General features: G+C 34.5%; 1 protein-coding gene and 1 non-coding gene across 2 annotated transcripts in view; one reads left to right on the top strand and one right to left on the bottom strand.

Moving 5' to 3' along the window:
* NLK (nemo like kinase) overlaps positions 1-19,736 on the bottom strand; it is a 157,112-nt gene that overhangs the window by 61,194 nt on the left and 76,182 nt on the right. The window contains exon 2 of the mRNA XM_025476427.3: positions 6,836-6,965. Within this exon, the coding sequence (XP_025332212.1) occupies positions 6,836-6,965 (130 nt within the window). The remainder of the gene's footprint in view (positions 1-6,835; positions 6,966-19,736) is intronic.
* Positions 8,530-8,632, top strand: LOC112677740 (U6 spliceosomal RNA). Its single transcript, XR_003147173.1, has one exon. It is a non-coding gene; the product is annotated as a U6 spliceosomal RNA (small nuclear RNA).

Raw genomic sequence — 19,736 nt, 5'->3', positions numbered from 1 at the left:
TATAAAGGAAAGGTAACATATCTTTCAGTTTCTTCAAAAAATAATTTTTATCATACAAAAGTTAAATTATTTCATTCCTACAAATTAAAAACCCTATAATTATCTAGTGTCACAAATTCACGCAAGTTCATTTCTCATTATGCGATAGAACAATTTTTAACATGAATATTTGATGTTTGAGGGAGGCAGAAATTAGTGTTTTACTTGACATCTTTCGGACTCTCAACTCTGTATCTGAACAACATACATCCTGTCTTGGGGGAAACCAGAATGCAATGAGTGACAGCGTCCATTAGACAAAGCTATTTTACACTTCAAATCTATCTGCTATAATTAGAGGTTATCTAGAGAAAGTGACAACCATACATTTTAAACCTTGATGGAGAAGAATGAGGCTTTCTTATTCCAGATTTGATGAGGCTTTTTGTGGAAAAGGCATATAAAACAGGGTCAGACATTTGCACTAAAGCATTTAGCTGTGATTGTTAGCTTTAAAGGTACAATATTTTAAACTCTGCTTCAAAAAAATTTTTTTTTTGCTTAGAATTTTTAAAATGCCTGTTATTTTATATTACTGTTATTTTATCTCAAAATGTTTATCAGAGGATGGCATTCCACAGTGTTTCTAGGGGGGCAAAAACAGTGCTTTTAGATCAGTAGAAATGATCCAGGAATCTCAGAAGTAATGTAAATAAGTGAGAAGGAATAGTACCAGTTTCAAACTCTAGACTTCATGCCTGAATCCCCATTTAAATAGCCTGAGTCCTTCTATAACCCCACTATTATTTGTGGGAATAAAGTGTGTGAGATTAGCCTTATGATGTAAATAGGAGACTCTTGTAAAGACTTTGACTTGTAAGGAGTCAGAGTAACCTAAAATATCACCAACTCTTCTTTTTTTTTTTTAAGATTTATTTATTTTGTTCAGAGAGAGAGAGAAGAGAGAGAAGAGAAAGAAGAGAGAGAAGAGAGAGAGAGAGAGAGAGAGACTGAGAGGCAGAGACACAGGCAGAGGGAGAAGCAGGCTCCATGCAGGGAGCCCGACATGGGACTCGATCCCAGGTCCCCAGGATCACACCCCAGGCTGCAGGCGGCGCCAAACCGCTGCGACACCGGGGCTGCCCAACCACCAACTCTTCAAAGGATCTCAAAAAAAAAAAAAAAAAAAAAAAAAAAAAAGCAAGCAGACTTGTCTAATTAAAAAAATGAAGTAAAACACTTCTGTAAATAATGGTCATAACCAAACAGTGTCTCAGCACATTTCTCTAATCTTTTAAGAACTGGACAAAAGCCGATTATGCGCTTTTTTTTTTAGAATTTTAACTTCTGTTAAAGTTAACAGAAAAACTTCTGTGATGTTAAGATTCACTATAAATTGGTTATACAATGCATAGTGGCTTTTTTTCTTAGCCCTTTACCAATAAAACTACTGTAAATAATCTTAATCCTAAATATAAATACTAGAAATTTAACTGTTCATAAAGGCAAGTTAAATCCCATGTTTAGCAAAGGAGCTACCCCTTCCCCATTCTTAATCCCCAATAGATTTTAAGTTCTTTAAAGTAGAGACTATGTAATTACAATCATTTTCAATAGAGTTATAAAATAAAGTATGCCAATCCTAAGTGTATATTTTGATTAATTTTACACAAAGTAGATAGTATGATGGATTTTTACTCCGTGGTTAGAATCTGCATCAAGAAGTTAAATATTTCAACATCCTAGAAGGCCCCCTCATCCCTTTCTGGTCAAAACCCATCCCTGCTCAGAGGTCACCACTATTTTTATTTCCAACAGATTCGTTTTGCCTGTCCTTGAAATTTTTATTGAATTGAATCACAAAGAATTATGTCTTTTGTGTATATCGTTTTTCCTTTACTGTTATGCCTATGAGATTCAACCTTGTTGACGTGTGGATCAGTGGTTCATCCTTTTTATTGGTGTAGTATGTGAACGGAATGTAACACAATGTACTTATGCAGAGTACTACTGGCCGACATTTGGGTTGTTTCCAATTTCTAGGTATTATGAAAAAGCAGATATGAACACTCTTGTACATGTCTTTTGATGGATATATGATTTGTCTTGAGTATACTGAGGAACAGAACTGCTGGACTGTAGGTATGTATTTACCTTTAGTAAAAACTGCCAGTTTTCTTAAGTAGTTTTACAAATTTACACTCTTACCAGCAATGTGAAGAACTTCAGTTGATTTGCATTCTTGTCAACAGCAGGTATTGTCAATCTTTTTGATTTTAGCCATTCTGGTGGGTATATTAGTATCTCATTATGCTTTTAGTTTACTTTTCTCTGACAACTAATGACTTCGAGCACTTTGTCATATGCTTATTAGCTCTTTGGTTATCCTCTTTTGTCAAATTCCTAAGTCTTTTACTAATGGGCAAAAGTTCTTAATTTGTAGAAGGTATTTGTAAGATATATGATGTTTAGATACAGAATTTATAATTAGAAAAATGTCAAGTAAAATACTTCTAATGGTCTTCCTCAGATGCTAAATATTTATAATTGTCTATCACATAATATGTTCTGGAAACAAGTTTTTTGTTGAATATATGTCTGAGGTCTGTCCTTCCATTCTCTTAACTTGATGAGCATTAGCTCTTAATGTTAATGCTGTCCAGTTTCAAATTTTTTTTTTTTAAATGGTTAATGCTTGGGGTACCAGGGTGGCTCAGTCAGGTAAACTTGATTTTGGCTCAGGTCATGATCTCAGGGTCCTGAGTTTGAGCCCTGCATCAGGCTTCATACTGAATGTGTAGCCTGCTTAAGATTCCCTCTCCCTCTGGCTGTGTTCCCTGCCTCAATCAATCAATCAATTTTAAAAAATGGCTAATGCTCTTAATGAATTCTTTGCTTATCTCAAAGTCTTAAAGATATTTTCCTATGTTTTATTACAGAAGCTTTATCATTTTACCTTTTACATTTAAGTCTACAATCTATTTTTGAGTTAATTTATATATCTGTTGTGAAAGAGACTTTGTTTCTTCAAGACTGTCTCGGGTATTTTACGTCTCTTCCGTGTCCATAAACTTTAGAATGTTTGCCAATTTCCTCACACACATACATACAAACACTGCTGGGTTTTTGACTGGGATTACACTGAATATAGAGCTCAACTTGGAGAGAACATACATATTAACCAAATAGAGTTTTCCAAGTCATGAACACAAGAATGTGTTATTTTAAATACACCAAGAATCTGCCCAGTATCACAAATTTTAGGCAGAGAGTCAGCAAAACCAAATTTATTGAAAAGCAATCTAGTCTACAGCATCCTTTGCCTTTTCACACTCCTTAGCAGCAGAAACATTAGCATTAATAATGTCTGCAGCTAAACAGTATGTCTGCATTCAGGGAAGGGTCCTATTGGCACCAAATCGGTAGGATTCTTTATCCTACTTATGAACTCAAGGCCCTGAGTTATGTCAGACTCTACAAAGGAAAGTGAATCATTTTTCTTTGCCTCTCCTACCTCCTCTTTGTCTTCTCTATTCTCCTAGAGTATATTTCAGAATTAAAAGATTGGAAAAAGTAACTCCAAGAGAGAGATCATTGAGGTTATCATTCCAGACTCAGAGATTTCCTTTTTCTCTCACTTTCATTTACTTACTCATTCTTCAAATAGACTGACTGCTTACTGCACACTTAGTGCTATTGCCTAAGAGCAAGAAAAAGCCCCAGATTTGTATTGCAGGGGATCTTTGTATGAATTAGTGGACCCTAAGGGGGTTCGGTTCCAAGTGGGTTTTAGAGGACTAGTAAAAGTCTAACATGACATGAATATTGTGTGTATGTGCATCCTTCCAAAAGAGCTTAGCTTTTATCAGAGCTTTTATCAGAGATTCAAAAGAGTACAAAACTGAAAAAAAATCATGCCTTTTCCATGATGATAATATGACAGATAATATGACTGTTACATGTGTGTATAAATGCATGCACAAGTGCACAGGTGGGTGAAGTAGAGAATATTTTTGCCAGATTTTAAAATAGCTCAGATTTTGACTAGACTCTAGTGATAAGCCTAGCCAACAACAACCTATAGAAGGTTAAAACCATTACTGTTTTCCTAAGTTACTACATCAAGGTGAATCTATCCTTAAGATGATGAACCAAACGTCCTTTAAAGAAAAAAAAAGTGTGTGTGTATATTTCAATCAGTCAGATCAACTAAAATCAATGAATTTGATACAGTGACTTTTTTGAAAACGCAAGCTGTATATACTCAATGTGGGGCTTGAACTCACCATCCTGGGATCAAGAGTCACATGCTCTGCCGACTAAGCCAGCCACACACAGCCCTTATGCTGTGACTTTGAAAGTTCCATTCAAAAGAAAATCCAAAGCCTCCCAGGGCTTTGTAGATATTCTCTGACACATTAAAAGCATCCAAATTAAAATTCAACCTTCCTACAATGACCAGGTTAATCTTTCTAAATGCCATTTTCATCATGACATTCTTTTCTTCTCCTTCTTTCAATCAAATCTTAATCTCAAAAGGCTCATCTTAAAGTTTACCTCCTCCATGTTTAAAAGCATCTTTGGGCTTCTAAAGTCCACAACAATTTATCTTTTCCGTCATATTACGGCACTTGTGTGGCAGTATTCATCTGAGCTTTAGAAATTAGAGATCCTTGGGCCTCAACCCCAGAGATTCCAATTTAGTGGGTCTGGGATGAGACCTATGAATCTGGCCTTTTAAGGATCACCTTGGGTGATTATAATATACTTCTAGGTTTGGTTCCCCAGCTTTTTCCATGTACAGAACACAGACTATCTTGCATTAATGCTTAACCATGCAGGCAGTCCTCCCAGAGCACTGTAATCATAGTATTCATTACATTACTAAACTCTTTAAGGATACAAAGCCCTAGAAGCTAATGTAGTTTAGGAATATAGGATGTGTAGAATAAGTGTTTATTGAATTAACGAACATGGTCTCTGAAGCAAGACAGACTCCAGTCTTGTGCCACCCTGACTTTAGGCAAGTTACTTAACTCAAAGCTTTGGTTTCCTCCTCTGCAAAGTAAGGATAATAAGCCCTATCTGACAAGATTTTTAAGGATTATATGAATTAATGTATGGAAAGCACCTAGCATACATTCTGACATAGAGTAACAAGTGTTAAATACATGATCCCTCAAGGACATTTTAAACCTTTTTTGTAACCTCCACATGACCTAGCACTGCCTCTATACAGGACACAATGAATAGACATTTGTTGCCTTAATTACATCAAATACCAGTTGCTACTTAAGAATGGTATTCCATACATACCAGGTTTGTGGTCCTGAGATGCATCTGTAGATCTCAGAGTATAGCTAAATTCATGATATATAAAATAGTGGCACCATATTATCTTCATCTCTAACGTCTCACTTTTGAATATTCCCACAGAAGTCACAAGCGCTCACTTATGACAGAGCTCAGGAGCTCTAATTCATTGCTGTGTTTTGATAGGTATGATTTTCAAGAATTTAGTTTGTTTCTTTTTTACACTACTCACTGACACTATCTTTGTAACTACCTATACCTATAGTTACTCCATAGAAACAAGTCACGAGCAATGATACCAATATATATAGATAGCAGCCTATTACACCATCCCTCCTTTATAAAAGAAGCCAAGATAGGTCTGAATATAATAAACCATTGAAATCTTTAGTAAGCAAATTTCTAATGCCTCTTTCAAAAAATTTCTTCACCATAGATCCCTTTACTTGAGTCTCTAACAATGTAAATAACGTTTGTCCTCTTTAATGTTGGGGTGGTACGCACATCTAAGAAATAAATAACTAAGCAAGCACTAGACATCATCCTAAATCACTTACAAAATTGAGCGACTAGTCATAAAATAGCAACTCGAGTGGTCTTTTCAAAGTCACTGAAACAAACACATTTTTAGCCAGTTCCAATGGACTGAAAGACCGTAATAACTTTTTTAAAAAGTTAAGGAAAATGGATGTCAAGAGGAGTTATCAATAAAATGAAATATGTCAAAGCAAGGAGTTTCAAGTAAACATTATCTGTTTGATATTCCTAGTTTTATCAAATACCTCAAACTTCTACAAATTTCTTCTTAAAGTGAGACCTACACTTTGGCCAAAGTTCTAAAGGTTCCTGTGCAAAGGAAGCAGATTCATGAGGAATCATTACATTTCTGAAAAGTTTTTATTTTAACAATTAAAATAACATAGGTTGAGTATCAAATGCAGAACGTGGGCAGGTTTTCTTTTCACATGAAATCGAAAACGCAAGAGTCCAATGCTAACATTCCTAGGCAAATTTTACATGTATCAAACATTTAATTAAGGATTGAAGAGAAGCTATATCTCAAATCACTATGATTCTATTTACCCATGAGTCTTGACATCTCTAAACATAGTCATTAATAAGCTAACCTATGTTACTTTAACAGCTATACTGTTTCTTAAGAGAAGAAACGGTTTTCCTACATCTTTAAAGTAATCTCTGATTAAAAATATTAAAGGTTAAGAATAAAGCATTTAAAATCAGGGACCAATTATTTCCACTTAAGTCATTCATTCTACATATTATACTCTTTTTATGTTAAATAGTAGTATTGTTCCTCAGCTAAGTATTAACATTTGCTTTACATCAATTAATATTATTTATCTGTTGATCAACACATCTTAGAATTCACTTAAACTTGCTCGTTGTTCACAAAAAAGTTTAATTTGTCTCAGGTTCCCAAACTTAATAATTTGCACATTTCCTTTTTAACTCTTTTGCTCTCTACTAACACAATTAAGCATGCGTAAGAAATAGCCTATCCCAAATACCCAATTAGACTTACATTATCATGTTTAAAAAAACACAACATCTTCAATTCCCGGAAGACCCTTTTGCAAGAGACCAGATTCTGGAAGACGTTGGGCATCTTTTTGAGTGCTACTCTCTTTCCATCTCTTGGATCTGTTACTGACCTAAAGAAGCAATATTTGGGGGAGAAGGAAAAAAAAACAAGAGAGAGAGAAATCAATTCTAAACTTTGTTCTTCAATGTTTCAGAGCAGGACAATTATCTTTATCTTAGACTACTCAATCTACTTAACAATGCTTAAGGTATCAGTGAGAAAGAATATTTAAAACAATTATACACTTAAAATCAAAGAGAACGTTTAGCCCATTCCACTTAATTGCCATCCTATTTTTTTTAATCCTCCTCTAAATTTCTATAAATACTTTCTGAGAGGTCACTTAGCAAAACATCTCAGGTAGGAGGGTTCTTAATGATAAAGCCATTTTAAAGATGAGTGGGGAAGTATAGATTAATACAGCTAAAGTCAAATTAGTTTCATGCTTCATGTTCAGAACCACATTCAAGATGGAAAAGATGTTCATTCAGATACCATTACATTTAGTTCAACATGGAGAAAACAGTTTTATTATTTTGGCTTCTTACATAAATGAACATCTTTTAGTAATATGAATTTCAATCCCACTAGTAGCTGAACAGTGTCTCCTCCTCAGAAGTCCTGAGTGCCAGCTTAGGGCTGTAGCTTCTGGGTTATGAAGACCTCTTCCCTTTTGCTTCTTACAAGGCTCTTGGTGTGTCAGTTGCCTCCTGTAATTTCTTTCTTTATTTTTTTCTGTAATTTCTTTAATGTTCAGTGTCCCCCCACCACTTTTTAATCTTTTAGTCTTCTAATACCTTTTTAACCAATTTCTTGTATTAAATTTCCCTGTTTGACATACTAGTATGGTTTCCATTTTTCTGACTGGACCCAAATGATACATATTAAATCAGTTAAAGGAAACAAAGCACTAAATTTGTTAAATACGACCAACTGACCATTTTGCAAGTGATTATTCATGAATTATCTTAAAGAAAGCTGGTTTCCTTTCCACCCATCACCTATGACTGGTTGTCCCTGTAGAATTTATTCCTGTCAAATTTATTTTGTTGATTCCTGCCTACCATCTATCAGTTCTAGGTTCAGTCATCCAATGCTTTGGTTACCCCTCCCAGATCTGTGTCATTTAAAAGTCTGTTCTAAAGGTCATCAATGACTTTATCCACGTTATTAAAATTTAGAACAGGACAGAATAGATCTCTGCAACAGTTACAATACTAGAAACCACCCATGAGTCTGGCATCAAATTATTATTCATTCATTACTTATTTAATATAGTATTACTTATATCAGTTATATATTATATCAGTTTATTTCTTCATCTTGTCCACAAGAAATCACTCATCAAGTTGCCTTCCTGAAAACGAAGCATTCCTATTATCTACTAACCTGTCTAAAAACTATACCAAACTTCTTTATAAATTCATCTTTGTGATCACTACTTCTTTTCCTAAGTGCTTGTGAAACTCCTAAATGGTCCATTCCAGTATATAAACAATACGAGAACTCTATTCTTCCATGGACTCAAAATTTGGTAAAACAAGAATTGTAATTTTTAGATGTTCAGTGGCTTAAACTGTAATTCAACTAAGAAACCTAACATTAGTGATTACTGCTTAAAAAACACCTACCCAGTGCTCATTTTGGCAACACATAACATAGATTATGAACATAACAAAGATTAGCATGGCCCCTGTCCAAAGATGACATGTAATTTGTGAAGTGTCCCATATTAAAAACAAAACAAAATCAAATCCTAACCCAAATCCACAACACTACCTAAAAAATTCACATAAACTAGGTTAAGTAAAACAGGCAGGAAACTCGGTATAGTATTATATTCAGATTGTTAAAAATATTTTTTCTGTTTAATACACCACTTCTATAACTAAATACTAGAAGACAAAAATGTCAATGAAATGAAAAAGCAAGGAAGGAAAATTTGAACCACACATTGTGAATCACACATTGTGTTTAGTTGTCAATGTCTCTTGAGTCTTCCTTTTGTTTTTCTTGAGTCTTCCTTAATGCAGAATAGTTATTTAGCATCTTTTGTCTTTCATGACATTGCCATTTTTGAAGAGTATAGGCTACTTATTTGTAGACTGCTCCTCATTTTGGGTTTGTGTGGTGTTTTCTCATGATTAGATTCAGGTTATGCATTTTTAACGGGAATAACGCATAAGTGATGCCTTCTCATTGCAACTTACTAGGAGGCACATGAATTTTCCCCATTTCTGGTGATTAACTTTGATAACTTGATGAAGTGTCGGTCACGTTACCACATTGCAAAATTACTATTTTTTCCCTTGATAACTGTGTAACTGTTCTATTCCTCATCAAACTCTGACCCATAACCTTTAGCATCCACTGATGATTCTTCCTGAGTCAACTATTACTGATGTTTGCCAAATGCTGGCTTAATTTTAACGTCTTCAAACAGCTAGTCTACACAATAAATGTTCATTTTAAAAATGAGTAAGTTGATTTAACACAAGGCCCTTCCCCCAGGCCTCATACAGCAATACTTCCTAACTTCTAACTTTTCTTTTTTTTTTTTAACTTCTAACTTCTTATTGGTCTTGACTCTACTGTAGTGAGGAGAACTGCTCTAAGATAAACCCACTCCTGGCTCAAGGTTAGTACTGAGCCTTGCAATGTTTTAAGGTAAAATTCAAAAGCAGCATTTTATTATTCATGCAAAAGCCAGTCATTCCTGTGGCTGGTAACAATATAACTCTAATGAATGTGAATGGCTGTGCAGTAATTTCACGCCATGTTGAGTTTGTTCTCTCTTAACCTGAGGTAGCAGATGCTTTAGTTCAGCACAAACAGTACCACAGAACACAGATAAGTGTGGAAGCCTGTTACACAGGAATTCTTTTATTTTCTTTGTTACTGAAAGGCTTGCTGTGCTTAGTTCCTCTGCGACAGCAATACCCTGGTTATTCCAACTGTACTTGTTAATGAAGCTCCAGCTGTAGAAATAATAAACAACATTTAGGGCAACTTGCCTCGTTTTAGAAAAAAAGGAGCCATCCCGTGATCAATGGTTCACTTACTGGTCAGTTACTTTCTCTACTAAATACTGGAAGCGCTACATAAAACAGTGCATCTGTCATTTCACCTCATTATCTTCATGAGCAATCAAGTTACACTAAAATAAATATTTACTTCGTAACTTTTAAATCAATATTTGATTCTGTAAACTATATTAAAAATACAGTTCTAAGTGTTGTAAAAAAGAACCCTTTCTTACATCTGCCTGAAGAATATCAATCCTTCTCTAATACTGAGAATACCAGTTTAACTTTTTTTAAAACAGCCAGAAGAATCCACAAGCCATTCTTCAGAGAAATATAGTCAGCCAAAAGAGTGCAAAACCAAAATAGGAACCTTTTTAGATCTGGTGTGGTTGTTTTGTTGTAGAGCTTTCTTAATCCCAGGAAACTCTGACTACTTGCCACAAATCTGCTTAAATTACAGACAAGTAGAAGGATTGGAATGAAACACGAATGAAGCTTATTGGGGATACATTCTTAGGCACTAGAACCTAATATTACAACAGCTTTAAATTATAGTATAACTTTAAGTTTAACAACTAAACAAGAATCTCCAAGAAATTATATGTTCTTCATTCATTTTACACATAGAATTTTTTCCCTACATGGTTTAGTAGTTTTTAAGTTCATGTTTCTGCTACGGGTTTTTATTCAAAGCAAATAAATAATTTATAATGAGAATGTTTCACTCGGATTGAGAAAATCAGGTTCTTCTATTCACATAAACTTATAATCAGCAATCTTCTATTTTTTTTTTTTTTGCTATACACACTACAATTACTACGTCAACTGTACCAATACAGTATGTATCTCAGTAACAGAACCTCCTAACTAGATTCTAAATATTTAGATTATTGCCTTTGCATTCATTTCTTTAAAAGTTATTTTTACTTGTATTAAGTCAGCTTGAGAAAACAACTGCAAACTATGAGGTGAAATTTCTGACAACAAACGAGTCTAAAAAAAATATTTATATATCTTATTTGTATCTTAGTCCCTGTTATATGTTCAGGGACACTATAGGTTAAAAAATAAGGAATTTATTTTTACATCTCTTTGGTCTTCCTAACCAAAATTTTAACAGGCTACAGTTTGTGTACTTTGACATAATTTAAAGAGTTGCGCATTATTCAGAGGAATAAACCTTCTAGGCTTCCTTGCCTCCACCCAAAAATGCATGAAAAAAGATTCTCATCTTTCATAGTTAGATACTTTGTTCCATCAGTTAGGGTTTTCTGATATTTGGTTTTTCTTTTATTTATCCAAATTTGGTATTTGCTGAGTTAGCTTTATACATAAGAAAGAGATCATTTTCCTTTTTTTCAAGATACTTCTACTAAACTGATACTTAAATTTGTTAATCTGATATTATAAGGAGAAAAGACCCTATATAACAGCTAAACCAAAGCAGTGAAATGGTTCATTCTTTTTCTAATATCCTAACATTCCACTATTGATCAGAAAAAGCAAAACATATACATTTAATTGAAAGAGTTACATATGAGCTTAAACATCCTCTAATTCTGTGATCAAACAAGTATAAATAACAATGATCCCGGCAGGTGAGGCATCCATGGGCCATCCATTCTGATCTGTAGTGAGATAATTAAGGGTCCTGATAAGGGAGGAGAAATAAGACACAAATTATCCAATAGCAGGTTGTCATATTCATTTTCAAATACTTGTTACCAATGGATAAGATCTAACTTTTAAGACCCCAACTCCCCATCAATAATCATAATTAAGTTAAAACATAAGTGCAAAATCCTTTTATACTAATTATTATTGACTCAAGAACACTTTTTTGTTCTTTAGACCATGAATTAATAATTAGCTCCATTCTTGCTGCAGATGCTGGGAAAGACATAGAGATTCTTACTCCTCACTGTCAAGTATCTTTGTGAGGAGTAGGACTTGCCTGCAGGAAAGTTGCCACACTGTCTTTTCAGTAGGAATTTTCTCATGTTGGAAAGTGAACATGACACAGCCTAGCCTGCCAAGTATAGGAAGTTTTCATGGCCCACTAGCCACAGTCCTCTCCTAGAAACAGATCCATGAATATTGTATGGGAAGGAGAACCACCTGCAATGAAAGACAGGTTTCTGTACAATGCCACAAAGGAAAAAAAATCAAAACTGTGCCTCCTTTTTACATTTATCAATTTGTGGCAAAAAAGTTATAAAAGATAACCAAATCAAAACTATGTCACATAAAAATGTGCTTTTAATCCCAATGATGACTTCTTAAAAGATATGTGCTTAGGAAAAGGAAAACTGAGAAATATAAAGATTTCCTTTAAAGAATGGAAATTTTTGTTGCACATTAGGTTTATAAATATAGAAGATACCAAATGAAAGAAAAGAATGGGTTTGTTTACACAGTAGGTTTATAACACATGGTTTTGATGATATCGAAAAATTACAATGAATTCAGAAATGCAAAGTTCACATCATTCGAAAAAAAATCGTTTTTAATTACGTATTATTCAATATTTTAGTGGCTAATATTTTAATAATTACTTAAAATATAAGTCCTAATATGCTGTTAAAAGCAAACTGAGCATACGAACCAACATACCAGTAAAATGTAATTTTTGAAATAAAAAGAAAAATTTGAATATGGCTTCGAATTATGGTTATAAATCAAATGTCCCTATTTTTTAGGAATGTATATATACTTAAGTTTATCCACAGGTGAAATGACATGAGATTTAAGATTTGCCTTAAAATACTTTATCAAGGATTGTTGAAACAAATGAAGCAAATGTTGATAATAATTGAATCTGGTGGTTGGTATAATGAAGTAAAACTATTAAAGAATGAAGAAACTTGTCAAAATAAAAACATTGAAATAAAAAAAATTAAAGATACTATTTATAATATAAAAAAACATCCAGTATCTGGGATTAAAGTTAACAAAAGCTAAGTAAGCAAGATTTCTACATAAAAAGACTAAAAAACATTAGCAAGAGAAATTAAAGATGTAAATGAACGGAGAGACATACCATATTCATGGACTAGAAAACTCAATAGTATAAAAATTTCAATTCTCCCCACCCAAACTGATTTATACAGATTCAGTGAAATTCCAGCCAAAACCCCCAAAAGATTTTCTTTTTGTGGATCTATACAAATCAGTTCTAAAGTCTTTATGGAAATGCAAATATGCCAAGAACTGCTGAGATACCCTTGAAGAAGGTGGGAAAAAATTGCTCTACCATATATGAAAACCTAACATAAAGCTAAAATAGTTTAGATAATGCAATTTTGGAGCAAGATCAATGAAACAGAAATATGACCCCAAAACATTCTCACATATACAGACACGTGACTAATCATAAAGGTGTCTTTGTAGACAGGTAGTCTGTGCCATACGCTATTGTCTCACAGCTTCAAACCTATCTGTCTAAACACAACTCTATAATATCGGGACTCTGCAAACCATATTTTGGTTTTGCCAACTAGCTCCATGTTAGGCTCTGCTAATACGCGGCTTTAGAGCAGACTACAAGGCCAGAGGAAAAGGGGACTTGCCCCTTCCTGTGGGCTTTCTGTCTGTCTCTTGTTTCTGTGTCACCCTAGCAATACTTCTTCACTCCCAGCAGTGGCAATGCCTTTCTATAATTGCAGCTGAACCCAGTTTATAGCTTTCCCACTTGCAGAACCAGCCTCACTGTATCCTCCACCTCAGACACCAGCACTAGTGAGTCTGTAACCTCTCCTTAGATATCTGAATTCCTGCTACATGGGGTTCTAAGTCTTAATAATTCCAACTTCTTCCATGATATTCCTCTAGCCATAGCTAGAGGTAGCTGTTACTTTCACGATACCTTAGTTTTCTATTCTTGTCTAACTACAACTTTAAACTTTACAAACAACTTTACAGCTAATTAGCATTCCCTTCTACCCCCACAACTTTTATTATTTAAAAAATATTTTATTTATTTATTTATTCATGAGTGAGAGAGAGACAGAGAGAGGCAGAGACATAGGCCGAGGGAGAAGCAGGCTCCATGCAGGGAGCCTGATGTGGGACTCAATCCTGGGTCTCCAGGATCACACCCTGGGCTGAAGGCGGCACTAAACCGCCGAGCCACCCAGGCTGCCCACCTCCGCAACTTTAAAATGTGTAGTTTCTTTCTCCTCATTGGACCCTGACAGATACAACATTCTTTTTAATGTATGGTATGGAACAACTAGATATACATAGGGTAAAACAGAATGAATCTTCACCCCTACTTCACTCCATACACAAATTCCAGGTGGATTGTAGATATTAATGTGTAAAGCAAAATTGTACAGCTTTTAGAAGATAATATGTAGTAGAATACCTTCAAGATATCAGGGCAGGGAAAGATTTCTTCAACAGTACACAAAAAGCACAAATCATAATGTAAAAAAAAATTTGACTACTTTAAAATCAAGAACATCTGTTCATTATCTGTGTATTGTTAAGAGTAAAAATGCAAGTCACTCAGAAGATGTTTGTAACACACATATAAGCAACAAAGTGTTTATCTGGACATGTGCAGAATTCATACAAATCAATTTTTAAAAAGGGTTTGAACAGGCATTTTACAAAAAAAGGATAAGCCAGACACCCACTAAACATATGAAAAGGAGCTTAACCTTATTAGTCATTTGGAAAATGAAAATTAAAACCATAATGAGAATGATTATATAACTCTCAGAATGGCTAATAATAAAAGGTGGACAATACCAAATTTTTAGTGAAGATGTGGTACAATGGCAATTCTTATAGACTGCTAGTAGGAATGTAAATTGGTAAAATCATTATGAAAAACAGATTGGCTTTATATACTAAAATGAATATATGAATACAATGTGACCCAGCAATTTGACTCCAAGTATATACCCCAAAGGAATGTGCACACCCATCACTAAACATACAAATGTGTTCGCAGCAATATTTTTAGTACCCTTAAAACGGGAAACAATCCAAACATCCATAAACAGTAGAACAGATTAACAGATTGTTGTATATTCATATAATTGAAAAACCCTACAGGGATTGAACTACTGCTACATGCAGCAACACAGATGAATCTCATACACCTAATTTCTGAACGAAAGAAATCAGTCACAAATAATGTAAGATTTCACTTCCATAATATTAAAAATATAAGCAAAGTTGAACTCTAATGTTTAGGGATGTATGCTTAGGAGACAGAAACTATTCATAAAAGAAGTACTTACCATAAAAGTTAAGGTTAGTAGTTATCTTGGAGGAAGCGATACAAGGTGGGGGTGTGTGTGCGGGAGGGCCAGAAGGGACTTCTGTGTGCTAGTGATGCTATTTCTCACTTGAATGGTAGCTATAGAGGTGTGTGTTCTTTGTGATAAATCACTGAGCTATATATCTTATTTTGTGTACATTTCTGTATTGTGTTATTATAGAACTAAAAGGACAAATTTCTCAGTTAAAATTTTGAGGATAAAAACACACATCAGGTTGAAATTTGTATAATGAGTAATTTTAAAGAGGACAATTCTTTTTATTATTTTTTTTTTGTAAAAAATACACATCCATACCAAACCAATGAATTTTGTCATATACTTCCTTGTGCCACTGATTTATTTTGTAGTGAGTATACATAATATCTTCCTTATGTTTTGGTAGAATTCCAAAGGAATTTGCTTACTTCAAAAAAAATAAACGTTTTCTTCATCATTACACAGGAATATGCTATAAGAAACATTCCACAGGAGAGTGCTGTCAGCAGAATTAAAGCAGAACTATAGTCCCACCCCTAATCTAATCACAATCTCCTAACTTCTTCCATTGTAAAGCAAAGTGCTGAAGCAGCTACAATGCTTCAGGTTTTTTTAATTAGTTAGCCTTTTAAAAATAACCAAAACCCAAAATGCTGCAAATACAAAGCAGGAGGCAGGACTTCCAGCTGTGGCAAGCTGAAGAGGTCAGCAAAACCTTTCCCCTCAAAACAACTATAAAACTGGACAAAAATGTCAAAAACAACCATTTCAGGACTCCAGAAAACAACCCAAGTCAAACAATACATTCAAAAGTGTTTATGAAAAACTGTGGAACTTTGGGTAAGAACAATGAAAGTGAGTGATGTTATTGCTTGGCTGCTCCTTACCCCCACCTAAGCACAGTCCATGCAGTAGTTGGCCATGAAAATCAGCAGCTTCACTTGCCTAAGGTTGCTGATGTGATCTGAAGGGGAGGATGCAAACCCTACACTCAGGAGCACTGACTATAAAAGCATTAAACTCAACTGGAGAAGAAAAGAGAAAGCCTACAGCTCTGCCAGTCTGAGGTTGCTATCCTAGTTGGGAAGTGGGATAGAGCAACATAAATCCAGGAATTTAACAAGGAGATTCTGGAAATGAGAGCCACAGTGGGGCTAGGTAAACTCCCATAGATTCCTGGCTAACTGGAGGCTGCTTATATACTCAGAGCTGACCTGAGAGGGCCTAAGCTCTGTACACACCCGTGGCTGACTGAGAGGCTTCCCACATGTGAAGAGAAGAACTGAGAGGCTCAGCAGAAAATAAAAGCTGGGGCATAGTTGCAAATTAGATGAGCTCCCTAACATAGAAAGGATAGAAGCCTCACTGGCTCAAGATGTTTGAGCACAACCTTTAACCAATCACTGGCTGACCACCAAGCGATACAGACACAAAGGGGAACTCCAAAAGGGCTGGGCTAAAAATTAAAATAATAATTTTTAAAAACCTGAGCAATTTGAGCAGTTGTACTGAATGGACACAGAAAGATTATGCACATTAAGTCAAGTTACTTAAATATAAGCAAACACATACAACAACAACAACATGTCAATAATGACGACCTTCAGGTGGCAGGGAGGCTGGGGAGAAATCAGATCCAGAGCTATTACATTATTAAATATGTCCAGTTTTAAACAAAAAAATTACAAGATATGTAAACAGTAAAATGTGACTCATACTCAGGGGAAGAAGCAGTCAATAGAAATAGTTTCTGGGAAAAAAAAATAATAGTTTCTGAGTGAGCCCAGATGTTGCATTCAGTAACACTTCAAAAGCAACTATTATAAATATGTTCAAAGAATTAAAGGAAATTATTTTTTAAAGAATTTTTTTTAACGGTGACAATGACAACAAATAGGATACACAATATGAAAACTAAGAAAAAAAGAAATCAAATTCTAGACTTGAAAAGTACAATCCTAGAAATGAAAAACTCTGTAGATTGGCCTAATAGTGGATATGAAATAGAATAAAAATCAGTAAACTGAAAAGCTCAATCAATAGAAATTATACAATCTCAAGAACAGGGAGGAAAGTCTGAAGAAAAATGAACAGAGCCTCAGAGAGCTATGCAAGAACTCTGAGTGTACCAGCATAACACCTAATGGGAGTACCAGAAGAAAAGGTGAGAAAGGGACAGAAAAAAGTATTTGAAGACATAACAGTTTAAAATTTCCCAAATCTGATAAAAATATACGATCCCCAATGCTCAAAAATCCCATATAAGATAGACACAGGAGTCTTGCACGTGGACATCTCAGGGTCAAAGATAGATCAAGTCAAAGAAACTCTTGAAAATAATGAGAATAAACAATAAAATTGTTGACTGATTTCCCATCAGATGCAATGGAGGTCAGGAGGCAGAAGAATGCCATATTTGCAGGGGTGGTGATAGGCAGGCAAAAACTCTATATTCAACAACAAAAAGACCCTATCCTTCAAAAATAAAGGCAAAATGAAAGCATTCCAAAATACGTAATGATGGACAGAATTTGTTGTCAGCAGATTTGCCTTAGAGGAAATAACCCCAGATGGTAACTCAAATCCACAGGAAAAAAAGAAAAATGAAAAATGGCAAATATGTGGGCAGAAGATTACATATATTTTTATTTTATTTTTATATATGTTAACTATACTGGAATTGTATATTAGTTATATTAGTTATGTGTACTATATTAGTTTCAGTGTACAATAATACAATGATTTAAAAAATTCTATACAGGGGATCCCTGGGTGGCTCAGCGGTTTGGCGCCTGCCTTTGGCCCAGGGCGCAATCCTGGAGTCCCGGGATCAAGTCCCACGTCAGGCTCCCAGGGTGGAGCCTGCTCTTCCCTCCTCCTGTGTCTCTGCCTCTATGTCTATCATAAATAAATAAATAAATAAATAAATAAATAAATAAATAAATAAATAAATCTTTTAAAAAAATTCTATACATTACTTAGTGCTCAGTATAATAGGAGTATTCTTTAATCCTCATCACCTATTTTACCCACCTCTCTTCAGGTAACTAGGTTATCTATAGTCGAGTATGTTTCTTGGTTTGTTTTTCTCTCCCTCCTGCCCCCCTCCTTTGCTTGTTTCTTAAATTCCACATATGAATGAAATCATATGGTATTTGTCTTTCTCCAACTGACTTATTATTTCACTTAGTATGATACTCTCTATATCTACTTGTGTTGTTGCAAATGACAAAATTTAATTTTTTATGGCTGAAAATTACATATATACACACACACACACACACACACACACACACACATATATGGAATACTATTTCAGCCATAAAAAAGAATTAGTCATAATATACACATACTGCATTTTCTTTATCCATTCATCTATTAATGGACACTTGGGCTGCTTTCATAATTTGGCTATTATAAATAATGTTCCTATAAACATAGGAGTGCATGTATCCCTTTTAATTAGTGCTTTTATATTTTTTTGGTAAATATCCAGCAGTGTGATTACTGAATCATAGGGTAGTTCCATTGTTAACACTTTGTGGAACCTCCATATTGCTTTCCACAGAGGCTGCATCCGTTTGTACTGCCACCATGTATATTTTAGATACTAACTAGATACTAATCCTTTACCAGAAATGTCATTTGCAAATAAATAGCTTCTCCCATTCAGGTTAGTTGTCTTTTAGTTTTGTTGTTTCCTTTGTTGTGCAGAAGCTTTTTATTTTGATGTAGTCCCAATAGTTTATCTTTGCTTTTGTTTCCCTTGCCTCAGGAGACACATCTAGAAAAGAGTTGATATGTCCAATGTCAGAGAAATTACTGGCTGTACTCTCTTCTAGGATTTTTATAGTTTCAGGTCTCACATTTAGGTCCTTACTCCACTCTGAATTTCTTTGTGTGTGGTATAGGCCAGTGGTCCAGTTCTCCCAACACCATTTGTTAGAAAAGGCTGTCTTTTTCTAATTGCATACTCTTTACTCCTTTGTCAAAGATTAATTGACCACATAAATGTGGGTTTATTTCTGGGCTTTCTCTTCTAGTCCACTGACTTATATACCTGTTTTTGTGCCAGTACCATACTGTTTTGATTACTACAGCTTTGTAGTATAACTTAAAATCTGGAATTGTGATACCTCCAGATTTGTTTTTCTTTTTCAAGATTGTTTTGGCTACTTGGGGTTTTCTGTGGTTCCATACAAATGTTAGGATTGTTCCAGTTCTATGAAAAATGTTGTTAGTATTTTGGTAGGGATTACATTAAATCTGTTGATTGCTCTGAGTAGTACCAACACTTTAGCAGTATTTGTTCTTCCAATACATCAGTATGGAATATCTTTCCACTTGTGTTCTCTTCAATATCTTTAATCAATGTTTTATAGTTTCCAGAGTACAAGTCTTTCATCTCCTTAGTTAAGTTTATTCCGAGGTATTTTATTATCTTTAAGTAAAATTGTAAGAGGGACTGCTTTCTTCATTTCTTTCTGTTGCTTTGTTATTGGTATATAAAAATGTCATAGATTTCTGTACCATGATTTTGTATCC

The sequence above is a fragment of the Canis lupus genome, chromosome 9 (assembly GCF_003254725.2).
Source record: "Canis lupus dingo isolate Sandy chromosome 9, ASM325472v2, whole genome shotgun sequence".
In the NCBI taxonomy this organism is placed as follows: domain Eukaryota; kingdom Metazoa; phylum Chordata; class Mammalia; order Carnivora; family Canidae; genus Canis; species Canis lupus.
This window is presented reverse-complemented; position numbering and strand designations above follow the sequence as displayed.